This window comes from Vicia villosa, unplaced genomic scaffold, assembly GCF_029867415.1.
Source record: "Vicia villosa cultivar HV-30 ecotype Madison, WI unplaced genomic scaffold, Vvil1.0 ctg.002131F_1_1, whole genome shotgun sequence".
Classification (NCBI taxonomy): Eukaryota; Viridiplantae; Streptophyta; class Magnoliopsida; order Fabales; family Fabaceae; genus Vicia; species Vicia villosa.
Genome location: NW_026705848.1, coordinates 338,033 through 352,577, shown reverse-complemented (window position 1 = coordinate 352,577; position 14,545 = coordinate 338,033). Strand labels below are relative to the sequence as shown.

The 14,545-nt window shown below is 36.0% G+C and overlaps 1 protein-coding gene and 1 pseudogene across 1 annotated transcript; one reads left to right on the top strand and one right to left on the bottom strand.

Annotated features, from left to right (window-relative positions):
• The first annotated feature begins 6,693 nt into the window (after nucleotides 1-6,693).
• On the top strand, nucleotides 6,694-12,176 carry LOC131637984 (ankyrin repeat-containing protein BDA1-like; annotated as a pseudogene).
• Nucleotides 12,177-12,774: 598 nt separating this feature from the next.
• LOC131637990 (amino acid transporter AVT3B-like) lies at nucleotides 12,775-14,545 on the bottom strand. Its single transcript, XM_058908549.1, has one exon. It carries the CDS (start codon nucleotides 14,444-14,446, stop codon nucleotides 13,208-13,210), a length of 1,239 nt encoding a protein of 412 aa, XP_058764532.1. The 5' UTR covers nucleotides 14,447-14,545; the 3' UTR covers nucleotides 12,775-13,207.

The following is a 14,545-nucleotide window of genomic DNA, read 5'->3' as shown; positions in this document are numbered from 1 at the left end:
GTTATCATCAAAACTAAGAATATTGATCAGAACAAATCTTGTTCTAACAAGGGATTCGTTCTTTTTTGCGGTGGCTCACAGTGGAGATTGGGTTGTTTTTTTTTTCTTCTGGGCTTGTTTGAAGAAGGGGAAAGGGTTTGAGAGAGGAGAGAATGAAGAAGGATGAAGGGAGAACGTTGAGAGGGGAAAGTGCAGAAAGTAAAAAAATGTGAGTTTAGGGTAAGTGGCACACCAGCCGTTGGATCAACGCCAAGTGGCTTCGCGATAGCCACTTGGCAGGCGTTGAGAACATGATTCGCAACTCCGTCCTTACCATGATCCTTAGTCTCATTCAACATGCAGGCCCTTTGATCTGTTTAGAGTTAGATCTGACGCTCCAAACCTGAGCACACACCATAGCCCCGTGAACTTGCGTCGCACTAGATCCGACGGATCCTTAATCCTAATGGGCTCAGCCCATTTGTTAACCAAACCCCTTAAATTACTTCCTAAGAACAATATGCATCCCCTGCAGTTTGTTAATAAAAAACTAATTAATATTACTTGATAAATTTAATAATTGCCTATTTGTTTTTTTTTCCCGATAATCAATTTTCTCCTCGACCTGACCATACCTATTGGTCGCCTTAGGCGAGAAATAATTCAGATCAATTTATTTATTTGTTAATAATAATTCAATTAATTCTAGTTTAATCTTCTCCTCGAACCGACTAGACCCATTAGTCGCATTAGACGAGAAGTGACATTTTAACTAATTTGCTAACTCTAAATCAATTCTCTCCTCGACCCGACTGAAGCTATCAGTCGCTTTAGACGAGAGATAAAATACACAAATTAAAATACATTTCAATTTGCTGCCCGCGATGATCAACCTATCGATCTGAGTAACCAGCAATGCCTTTAATCCGTTAGCTATACTGACCAAATCCATTGGTCACCGCATCTAACAGTGCCAAATCAAATCAGGGTTGTATGCCAAACCTCAAAACATTTTTCCACATTCAAATCAATTTCAAAACTACGATAGGCCATTCAAAAAGCCTTTAAACAATTTCAAATCACAAATTCGATCCTAAGGCGTACAACCCTGTGCCCGAACTACGTTGACTCTGATCCTCCATAAGGAGGTATGTAGGCACTTGGTAACAAGGCGAGTCTCTCCCCTTAAAATTTCAATTCATTCTTAAATTTTCTTTTTACCCTTTTCAATTCATTAGCTATAAACCTCATAATGCCATAAACCTTATCTTTACAATGTTAGCCTTTAGGAAAGGGTTGAGGGTGCCTAACACCTTCCCTCAACCTGATTATAATAACTTACCCTGAATCTCATATCTGCGTAGGGTTTCCTATTCGCCCTTTAGAATAGGTGGCGACTCTAAACCTTCAATTTTAGGGCAGGTTGCTACACATATCCCAAATCTCATCTGATTCAAGCCACCATTAGCATTTACAAGAATATATCCATTGGTCTTAGCATCTAGCTTTTTATGATTTTTAGACAGATCAATACACTGGATGAAGTTTTCACTGTTAGGTTTAGACCAGACATCTGATTCTTTAGCAGTCTGGCTTCCTACTTCTCTTGTTTCTACAGTCTTTAGAGTTTGTTCAACATCTCCTTCTCGGCTCCTGTATGCATAATCAACAGATCTTTGGTCCATTACATTTAAATTATCTATACCATTGGAGTCAGATAGTTCCACTTCACTTTGACCAAGCATAGGAACAAAGTCGAATGTTGAGTTTGACCTTTGAAATTTGCATAACCATTGTAGAATCAAGCCAAAATAATTTTCACATTGATTTTGATCCTCTTTAAGTCTTAAGAATTTGTTGGTGATGTGGTCAAGGTTCACAGATGAACTAACAGAGGCATGTGAGTGAGAATCACAATCAAATGAGTTAAACTTCCTTTTCAATTCATGTATAAGCCTCAAAGCAACAGTCATTTCATCCGAAAAATTAACATGACCCGGCGCATCCATAATATTACTTAAATAAGACTTAGAACTACTTGAATGAAATACAATGATCGCAACCATTGAGATATTCAGACTAATGACTAAACCAAGAGAAAAAACTGAGTTGTTAGATCTTAGTACCATACCTTGTTGTGAGCATAAACATTTTAAGATTGAAGACATCGTCAGAGGCTTAAGATTGCTAAAGAAAATTTTCCGATTCATCTTCAAAGCCATTTGATTCCAGTGCAAAATATAAATACCATAACACCATATTCTCCACGATTCCCGTGGCCAACAAAAAACTTTGTCAGGTGGCCATTCCATCACCGAAAAGGAAGCCGACACCGACATACGTGACGAAACTGCAGGGTTGTTGTCGTGACGATACCACATATGCAAGCAAAACCAGTTTGACAAGCACGATTCATTTGCCATGACGCAACACTGCCGGTCCGGTGGCTCTGGTGGTGGTGGAGGATTTTCTTTGACATCGCAGGTCAAGTTCGGCAGAGATATTGAAATTAATCGCTCAAGAAGATGGCTATCTAAATGAAATGGTTTTGAAAAATAGTTGATAGACTTACATATTGCATCGGTGTTTCTCGCTGCGTTGGAATCGATAAACCTGATTGAGTTGTTTTTGAAAGAGGAATCTGTTGCAATGGATTTTGTGGATACGAAAGGTACATCTTTATCGGCAACAATTTTGTTATCCTCGAACGATTCTACAATGGAGATAGGGGCGTCCATGGTTGCTTCTATTAGATCAACAATTTTGTCATTGAAATCATTCGTCAGAGGCACCGTTGTCGCCTTTAATAACGTCGCTTGCACTGTAGGTACTTCGATCTGCTCTGTGAAAAGCAAAAAATCCTCCCAAGCTTGGAGAATCTTATTCCTCTTTTCCTGGTAAATTCCGTTGACCTCCATAAATGGCGGCGCTTCTGGATCCGATTCTTCTTCCTCATCGAATATCGGCAAGACGTCGCGATATTCTGGCTTAAAACGCCAGAGAAAATAGGTGGTGAACGTGTCCCAGTTCACATCCGGATGACGACACGACCACCAACACCACCATTTGAGAGCACATCCGCTCATTGCCTTGGAAGCTAAGGTCATTTTTCGTTCTCTGTTGTGCCCTTTACCTTGAAGTACTTTTCTGTACAGAGTATCCAAAAATAGGCATCAAATCCTCCATCAAACCCTAAAATATCCCTGGTTGCGGCAGTGAACGGTGGTTGGGGTTTATAGATTGACGCCGGTGGTAGCTCTAGTGGTGAGATCTCTCTCACTGACTCTATTTCTTCAGTTTTTTGGAGTTCTTCTATAGATGCTAAGTCGAGATAGGATCCTATAGCTGGACGTTCTCCTTTTTTGGCCATCATCGAACAGAACACTAGAGTTTGGTTTTGATTTGTACGCGAAAGAGAAAAGACTCTGGGTTTGGTGTTGAGAGAGAAGGGTGAATATGAAGGTTTTTGAGATTTTTTTTGTGAGTTTTTTTTAAAAGAGGGATGAGTGACTTGGAGATACTTACCAAAATCTCCTCTATTTCTAAAATGAGTTTGATATTGAGGACAAATTGTGAAAGAGGTGTTTGTTGGTTGAAGTTGTTGATGGTGATAATTGTAGTAGTATGGATAATGAGATGATGAATAGGATGCATATGGATTAGGTGGAGGTGGTGTATACCCATGATTAAAATATAAATATGGGGTTGTAACATGTGGGTTTGTGGAATAAGATGAGAAAATTTCCCATGGAAATGATGGAAATGAAGGTGTGGTAGGAGTTATGAAAGAGGGATTTGTGGGATAGGTAGGAGGAATGCTCCATTGATGAGATGAAGGTGTAAGATAAGGGGAATCCATAGGAGGATTTGAGTACATGATGAAAGCACCAATTGTTAGGATGCAAAAATGCTAACCCTAACAAGGCTTACAAAACTAAGAGAAACAAGTAAACAAACTAAGAAAATAGAATTAAAAGATAACTTTGATTTTCATTGATTCCTTTGTAATGTGTCAATGACAGTACATATATAATGTTACTAATGGGCCAATAACTAAAATGCCCAAATACTAGTGGAAACCCAATTCAATAACAATTGAACTCAAATACCAACTAATATAAAATCTTAAATTAATAATTCTAATTAAACTAAAAATATTAAAATATAACTAAATACTCTCTATCAATTGCATAGTCTCAATCTTGCATCTTATTAGACCGAAATAGGGTAAACACCCCGGGATCGTTGGATTGGGTAAACAAGTTAATGCATCATTGGTAGATTCTAATATTGCAATATCCTGATATGGGCCAGTACTAAAAGTATACCACCTAATCAGAGCTGACAAGACCCTAAGCACCGTCAGATCGTAGTTTTAAGGATCCTCTAGCATTTATTCTCTAAGATAGTTGTAACAAACAAAAGATTATATGACCTCAAAAATCCCAGGACTTTACAATAAAATGAAAACAAAGAGTCAATCACCGTGTACACCAAGACTAAACCTAAAAACCTCACTAACAACAGTAAGTGACTTGAGAGATGTAGGACTTGAAGGTAGAATCACATTATCTGACCAAAGCAGAAGATCATTCTCAGAGTTATCCACCAAATCCTTATTCACTTCTAGGGCCGACCCAACTCGTTTAGAGGCCTAAATCAAATTTTAAAGTGAAATCTTTAAAATGTATTTTAAAATATTAATTTTGTGGTTGTTAAGAGTTGAACTCAAGACCAAAAAGAAAAGAGGCCTATATTTTACCAACTCAAATACAATAATATATGTAATTTTAGTGTCATTATACATTTTTATAATTAAATGAAAAAATTTAAGGCCTTTTTAAAGCCCAAACTTTTAAGGCCTAAAGCCCTATTTTGAGTAACTTGGTCCTTGGGCCGGTCCTGTTCACTTCCAAAAGGTGAATAAAAAGGTTCATTCCGAATCAAAACAATTTTCTACAAAATCCGATCATTTTAAAAATTCTCCAAAACTTTATCCAACCAAAAGAAAAATTAAATATAAAATTTGAATATATTTTCAAAACATCCCTAATCCAAACAAGTGTAAAAAAACTACAGAGACAAATTCCTTAGTTGATGCTTTAAAATACATTGCATTTTCAAGCTTCAAGCCTATTTAATAAATTACACTACCTTATTAAGAAAAACACTTAGTCAGCTACAAAGTCCTTAATTGAAAGTTTTAAGGCTTAATTGGTCTCTGGGTCCTTTAACTTAATTTAAGAGTTCACTTTGATCCCTTATTTAATAAACGTTACATTTTAATCCCTTAAAAACTTTTTCGTTAACTAATTTGATCCATTCCATTAACTTTTAACCTTAAATGTGTTAGGTGTGACACTAGTGTTGAGTGTCCATCATAGACTTTATTTTTTCTTTTAGTTTTAATCATTGATTTTTTTTGATGAATTTCACACCTTGGATCTTGAGAGTCCATTAATAATTACATTACACCATCAACACATAATACTCTTTAGGTATCTTCATCTTCTTCTTCATTTTTCTTCATCTTCTTCATCACCATATTCATCAAAAACTCATAAATTTTTAGAAAAAATAAAATTTATCAAAAACTCATAAATTTCCAGAAAAGATAATATTCATCAAAAACTCATAAATTTCCAAAAAAATAAATCTCATCCAATATTGATAATATTTTAATAACAAACAAATTGTACACCTCTCTTCCATAAAATTAAAATCACAATGTCAAACTTATGGCTACTACTCTTTCTATTTTCTATTATGTGTAAAGAAACAAATTAAATAGGACTTGTTTGGAGTTTATTTACAATCTCTCATGTTGATTATTTATAATGTCAATGCAAATCATCATGGAACTTGGAAATGAATCGGTGTCAGTGGTGAATGCAAACATTTTGAAGAACCCAGATTATGCTTCCCTTTTAAAACCAAACATCCTCCCCACAATTTTTTTCCAGAAACCCATTTGAAGAACTTACCTTAAATCCAAATAAAACCCAAAAGAAATTTTGTTGCTATTGCTACCACAACTACACGAAGAAGACGACGAATGAGAAGATGAAAAAAAGGATCTTCAATGTCATAAGCAACAACTCTTAGTTAAAAATTTATAATTAGTGTTATAATGATTAAGAAGATCAAAAATAGGATTAATAAATTAGAGATTAAGTAATTGTAATCTATATTGAGTTTTAGGATCTAGAAAAATTCTTAGAGAAAAGTTCTCGGATTTTAATTTTTCTGGAAATTTGATGAAGATGGTGATGTAGAAGAAGATGAAGGAGGGGAAGAATATGAAGATAGGTAAAAAATGTTAGGTGTTGATGGTGCACTGTAATAATGAATAGACTTTCAAGATCCAACGGTGTAGAGTTCATCAAAAAGATCAAATGGTTAAAATTAAAAAAATAAATGAAATCTATGGTAGATACTAACAATAGTATCACACCTAAGACATTTAGAGTTAAATTTAACGAAATGGATTAAGTTGGCTAACGGAATAGTTTTTGAAGTACCAAAATATAACGTTTATTATATACGGGACCAAAGTGAAATCATAAATTAAGTTACGGGACCAAAAGATATATTAAGCCAAGTTTTAATACAATGGATCTTGAATAAAAATAATACAATATGATGTGAACAAGAGTCGTGAATCATGCTTAGTGGAAATTCAGGCAACAAGCTTAGGAAGTAACATCTTGAAACATGAACACAAGAAATGATGTTAATGAAAAGATGAAAGCTGCAACGTTAGAAGGTGACGTAAACCTTCTATATACACTAATTCAAGAGGATCCATATGTTTTGGAGTATATAGATTCAATACCATTTGTTGAAACACCTTTGCATATAGCTGCATCTATGGGACATATCCATTTTGCCACTGAAATCATGAGACTGAAACCTTCATTTGCTTGGAAGCTAAATCAACAAGGGTTTAGTCCAATCCACTTTGCCATGCAAAACAACCAAAAGAAGATGGTTCTTCGTTTTCTAGACACCCACAAAGAACTTGCTAGAATCAAAGGAAGGGAAGGCTTAACTCCTCTTCATCTTGCTTGTGAAAAAGGAGAAACTGACCTTTTAGCTAATTTTTTATTTGTTTGTCCGAATTCAGTTGAAGATGTGAACATGAGAGGTGAAACTGCACTTCATATTGCTGTAAAAAATAATCAGTTTGAAGCTCTTCGTGTCTTGGTTGGTTGGTTGAATACAACTCATCGAAGAGGTTCTATGAAGCTTGAAAAATGTTAAGAAGTGTGGTTGGGCCTAACTCAATCCTACAAAACCGGCTTGTAGGGTGAGGATTGCCCCCCACTTATAAGGACATGTTCAGGCCATATATTGTCCGATGTGGGACTCTTAACACACCTCCTCACGCCCAGGACTAGACAACTGGAGCGTGGAAATAAATGGTGGGTGGCCCGATAGCGGAAACCATAGAAGGTGGCCCACCGGATCTTAAACGAGGCTCTTGATACCATGTTAAGAAGTGTGGTTAGGCCTAACTCAACCCTACAAAACCGGCTTGTAGGGTGAGGATTGCTCCCACTTATAAGGACATGTTCAGGCCATATATTGTCCGATGTGGGACTCTTAACAAAAAATTATTATTGAATTCTAAAGATGAGATAGGAAACACTATTTTGCATATTTCAGCTCTAAACAATGATTCAAAGGTACGATTCTATTTATATTTTTTTAGTTGCAATTGTAGTTGTGGATCGCAATAATATATATGTTATTTGCAGGCTGTTCGATTATTAGTAAAGACGAAGATAAATTTGAATGCGAAGAATTCAGAGAACTCAACAGCATTAGATATAGCAGCCAGTGCTGAAATCAAAGGTATACTACTAAGTGCTGGAGTGAAACCAAGCTCAAAAGTGAAGGATTCTCCCACACTCGCAGAAAAATTAAGATCAAAGTTGACAATAATGGAGAAAATATTGATTTATGTACTACGCATTAGAAAGGATATATCAGAAGAACAACGTAACGCGTTCTTGATAGTTGCTACTCTTATTGCAACTGCTACATTTCAATCAGCACTAAGTCCTCCTGGTGGAGTTTATCAAGGTGATGCTACTAGTAGTTCCCAAGAAAAAGTTGGTAAATCAGTTATTTCTGAAGGTGATTTCTTTACCTTGTCCATATTGAACACACTTTCACTTTTGTTATCAACTATAACAATATATCTTTTGACACCAACTGGGTTAATTGGTAGTTTATTATTCACACCAATCTTTTGGTTTGCTTATTGTTATGTCTATAATATTATGAAGTTAATATCTCCTACCTCTGCCACCAAAACTTACAATTTTGTTATGGTACAAGTGTTCAATTTCTTAGAAAATTTCTTTGACCACCTCCCTACCTTCTAGTCCACCTCTGGTGAAAACCCCATACTACCCCTGACTTCGGAAATGGACTTCCGAAATGTATGAAAAAGGTGTTTTCGGAAGTTCATCTCCGAAAGCGCTTTTTTTTTTAAAAAAATTGTCTTATTTCGGAAGTTCATTTCCGAAAACAGCATTTCGGAAATGAACTTCCGAAATAAGACACGTTCTGCAGATTTAACAAAACACTCCCCCTCCCCCATTCATTTACCCTAATTCAACATCAAACAACACCAAAGGCGAAATTTTGTTCAAAGACTTCCAAGGCAGCATCAAAGGCTCCAACAAGCTTCCTATACTACATTAAAAAGCACTCCAACCTCTTCAATCGGTAAGCATTTTGAGTTTTAGATCTATGCTTAAAATTGATATTAGGGTGTTTACAAATAGGAAAATATGTATTAGGTTAGGTTGGTACTGGTATTTAGGATGTTTAGAATGTGTAGACATAGGTTTAAAGTTTGATTTTGGGGTCTGCCATTGTAGGTTGCAGAAAAGCTCTGCGCAGGGGTGTGGCTGTTGGACCAGTGTCTTCTCCACCTGCCCATCAGGGGGTGGCTGTTGGACCACTCCAGGATCCAGAGGGTCGAGGCCATTGAGTGGATGATGCACTATTTGGGCATGCCGCACGAGGTTGCTCACCTGGAGTGCGTCTCGACTTCTGGGTGTCATGTCCGGTTCAACACACTGAGCCTCTATTTTGAGTTCCACCTGGACGCGGCGGCCGAGGCCGAGCAGGAGGGTAACGACCTATTCAGGGAGTACCACCGCGGCTGCGCTCTCCGGTGCTGGTACATGCATGTGGTAGGCGTTGCATGCTTTGTGGACAAGAGTGCCAGGTACGTCGACGTGGCCTACCTCCGCTATTTCATGGACCTGGATACCGTTCACCAGTGGAACTGGGGGTCAGCTACTCTGGCATATCTCTACCAGAAGCTGAATGAGGCCTCCAACTGGAGGACGAGGCAGTTGGTCGGATCCTGCAACTGCTTACGGTACGTTTTATTTTAATACATTATCGTATTTATTTATTTATATATGTTTCGTATTTAATTTTAATACATTATCTTGTTTCTGCTTCAGAGCTGGATCATCTCCTACTTCTCCCGCATCCACGGCTACCACCTCGATCCTGCGTACGTGGACGCCTTGCCCAGGACCGCCAGATACGATCTCTAGAGGGGGAACGATGCGGTGGGACCATACCGTGGATACCTGGACCGCACTCTGCACGACGACGTCACCTGGAGGCCGTTCATCGACTACGCTCAGATTGTCCCCTTTGACGGCATTGCACTTTATTCTGGCTGGTTGGCTTGCGGGACCGGCATCATGGTTCGATATCTCCCTGAGCGGTGCATGCGTCAGTTCGGATTCGTGCAGCGGATACCCAGGTCACCCTTTGAGGCTGCTCCCGACACTGTGATCCGAGTGCAGCTCACTGCCATATGGGAGCATTGGGAGGATCATGTGGTACCACTGGAGTACCGTCTCACTCGGGTCACCCAGGACTGGCACAGTGAGGAGGGATACGTCACATGGTTCTACCGGGTGTCACATCCTCTTCTGAGACCCGACATTCCCGGCGCTCCTAGGCCAGCACACGAGGAGATCCTGGAGAACCAGCAGGCCGAGGATGATCACGCCATTGATCTCATGCCGATCTGCCAGCGGATATCGATGATTGGGCAGGACGCGTTGGATCGAGGTATCGTGGAGCGGGACGGTCCAGAGGCAGTCGCCGTGATGGAGATGATCGTCACTGATGCGGGCCGTGCGGCGACATACACGCGGCAGAGGAGGTCTCAGGGCGAGAGGTTTAGGCACACCCAGTAGTGGTCGGGTTTATATATTTTTTGTTATCGGATTGTATCTTTAGCACACTATTTTTATTTTTTTCGGTTTGTATATATTATTTTCATCGGATTAGTATTTTTTTTTGTTTATTTATCATATTAGTATTTTCAGTTTATCTATTGCTTATTTTATTTGGCGTTTACATTTAATTAAAATGCGAGACTGTTTTAGATAAAACAAAAAAAAAAACACAGTTTCTGCATAATTCGGAAATGAACTTCCGAAACCCCCAAAATCTGAACAAAGGTGTTTTCGGAAGTTCATCTCCGCAGACACCCCCCATGAGGTGTTTTCGGAAATGAACTTCCGAAACCCCCCAAAATCTGAACAAAGGTGTTTTCGGAAGTTCATCTCCGCAGACACCCCCCATGAGGTGTTTTCGGAGATGCACTTCCGAATTAAGGAAATTTTTTTAAAAAAAAAGCGCTTCGAAAGTTCATTTTCGAAGCAGGGGTATTTTGGGATTTTCGCTGAGGGTGACCCCATAGGGAGGTGGCCAAAGAAATTTTCATTTCTTAAACTCTTTTGTGTATTGGTCATTTTTTATTGTGTACAAGATATCTATAATATAAGAAAATTAATGGTTGTGGAAAAGTCTAAAATACCCTTATTTGATTTTTTGCCACCACATTAAAATTGTGTTTTTTTGGTCTTTGTACCATAAAGTTCTTAATTTTATTATTAAAATAATACAACTCTTATATTTTATCAAACTTATCAAATCTCTCTCTATTCTCTATTTTTTTCTCTTTCATCAATTTCTCACTTCTTTCTTCCAAAAAAAAAAAACTATCAATCTCTAATCTATAATATAAGAAAATTAATGGTTGTGGAAAAGTCTAAAATACCCTTATTTAATTTTTTGCCACCACATTAAAATTGTGGTTTTTTGGTCTTTGTACCATAAGGTTCTTAATTTTATTATTAAAATAATACAACTCTTATATTTTATCAAACTTATTAAATCTTTCTCTATTCTCTATTTTTTTCTCTTTCATCACTTTCTCACTTCTTTCTTCCAAAAAAAAAAACTGTCAATCTCTAATCTATAATATAAGAAAATTAATGGTTGTGGAAAAGTCTAAAATACCCTTATTTGATTTATTGCCACCACATTAAAATTGTGGTTTTTTGGTCTTTGTACCATAAAGTTCTTAATTTTATTATTAAAATAATACAACTCTTATATTTTATCAAACTTATCAAATCTCTCTCTATTCTCTATTTTTTTTCTCTTTCATCACTTTCTCACTTCTTTCTTCCAAAAAAAATTTACAATCTATAATATAAAAATGTTCATGGTTGTGGAAAAGTCTAAAATGCCCTTATTTGATTTTTTGCCACCACATTAAAATTGTGGTTTTTTGGTCTTTGTACCATAAAGTTCTTAAATATTATAATATACGAAAAATATATTATTGATCTAAATATTTTTTTTTTTAAAATGGTATACGGGAAAAAATTTATTATTGATCTAAATAGTCTTATATACGAAATTTACTATTGATCCAAATATTTTTGTGAATGATACCTAAACAAAAATGAAATCTGTACGGGAAAAAAAATCTATTATTGATTTAAATATTTTTATATACGAGAAATGGTATTTATGATTAAATATTTTTAATCCATAAATGGTATACGGGAAAAAATATATTATTGATCTAAATATTTTTATATATGAAATAATCAATTATTAATCTAATTTTTTTTAACATTTTTTTTTTTAAAATCAATGATGTATCCAAATTCGCGTAACCGAACAGAACCCGTGCGTATGCACGGGTTTGTTACTAGTTTAAGCTTAAGGGAGAAAATAGGGAAATCAAAATGGTGAATAGAATAAGAGGAAATAACATTGCTTCAACATGTTTTTATGTTATTCCAACTATCTCACATTTGCTTCATTATCTCATCAGAACTATCTCCTAAAAGTACTCTAGCTCTTAATTATTTTCCACCTATTCTTTTATATTCATAAAAGTGACTCTTACAATTGCTTTTCATCTATATAATTTTACACGCCGAATAATAATGCCATACAAAATAATATTATACAGAAAAATGAAATTATTGATTTAAATATGTAGTTAGTTAGTAAAATTTTAATATAATTTATTTTTCATATCGTAAAAATTATATGAAACAGGATAAATGAAACTACTATCAAAATATATAGTGAGTCAATAAAATTTTAATAAATTTAATTATCTAATATCGCAGAAAAAGTTTTTCTTATGTGGGGAGATTTAGCATTACTCTGAGTTAAGAGAGTAAATCAAAGATAATTTTATGTGTAATCTCTACTACCTTATCTTATTATCTTTTATTTTTGTGATTGTCTTGAATTTCATTTGAAAAACTACAAGCATTTAAATGTATTAAAGTTATTCATGTATGAAAGAATTACTTTGCTTTATGTATTCAATTTTTTTTCATACTAATTATATGTGAACATTCAACTTAATTAAGATTTATTCATTTCTATTAGCACACATTGATTCATTATAGACAAGTTTATTAACATACATTGATACATTAATTCATTATGTCATATATATCATTGTTGTTTCTTGTGTCTGATCTTCATAGATAATAAACACTACAATATAGAATCTAATTCATATAACCCAAGCAACAAATTCTTCTCAACTAGAGCTTAGGCAAGATCTCCCTCAAAAGATTACCAAGTTATTATGGTAACAGAAAAATTAACCCAAATAAAGAGCTCCATTGCTAAAATCTCAACTTTATATATCAAGAGCATGGTTTTAAAATGCTTTTGCGGTTGCGGTCGCAGCTACGCGAAGGACCTATATTTTTGTGACAAAATCCATGTGGTAAAAATTGTTATTGTGATGCCGTTGCAAAGGTGTAAAATCATGTATATTGCGGTTATATTGCACATGTAATTGCGGTTGCGAACGGAATTTAACACCATGATAAGAGATTTTATTGTTTAATCAAGCCTTAGGGTAAAAAATATCCATTAAGCAAGACCATGTTCCTGACACTGCAATAACAATCCCAAACACCACAATTGCACCATCCAAAACCAAACATCTCCAACCCAATTCATCTTTAAAAACCAAAAAATGAAACAAGGCAGGAAACACAAAGCTAAGAAAAACACAAAAGCTACTCCCAACAAGTGACAAAAAATCAGCAAAATTAGGCACCAAAAGTGCCACCAAACTCACCATCAAAACCAACAACCACCTAAGCCACAAACAATACTTAGAATCACACAACCTTCTCTCCACAACTTCATAAACCGGATTCATCATCATTGGAAAAGTAAAAAACAGATTAACACAAAGTCCCAATTGCACCAAAGCACTTATCATTCCTTGCCCTAGATTTGTAGTAATAATCCCTTGAGTTTCTTCACCAAAAGCAATGTAACCTAAAACAGCAAAAGCTCCATACAACAAAGAAATTATTATCATTCCCAAACCCAAAACACCACCAAATTTATCTTTTTCTTTAGCTTCTGATTCCAAAGGTAAAACCATTCCTATTCCTTCAAAAGCATAAACAGCCACACCTAAACCATATAAAAAAACAGATAAACCACCAAATGTCTTCAAAGGTGGTCTATTTTCCAAGAAGATAAAAACATCCTTAATCATCACAACTCCCATAGCTCCAATATCAACCACATCAGCAAATATACTCAAAGGAGCCAAATGAGTCAAACTTGGAATTGCATTCAAACCAAGTTGAAAAGGAAAACAAACCCAAATAAACAAAACATTTGGTGTGAAACCTAATGAAGATGATAACATTGTTGAACTTGTGTTGTTATTAGAAAGATGAACCAAAGTGGTTGAAATGAAAATGAGGTAGCTAACACAAAAACCGGCTTGCGTAAGAACAATCATGATATCAACGCAAATTCTTCCAAATGGGCCACTTGTTGCATAACCTAAATCACCAAAAGAATTGATTTTCGTGAACCCCGTGGTTGATTCGAGCCTACGACGAGTTTGGACAAGGAGCATCATGCAGTAGAAAGTTAGAAAAGCGACAGAGAAAAGCATAAGCAAACCCATGATCCATCCGGTTTTTTTGAAACTATAAGGGAGACCAAGAACACCAGCACCTACAATTGAAATGAAGATGTTTGCAAAGGTTTTGAATTTGGATGAGAGAGGGGGTGCATTTGAAAGAAGAGGGGTGTATTCTTCTTTCAACCCCATTTTTGTGTGCTTCTTCTGCAAATAGAAATGTTGATGATGGTTGATTGCAGAAGAAGCAACAACAAAAATGGAGAAATGCAAAAATGAGAAAAATGTTTT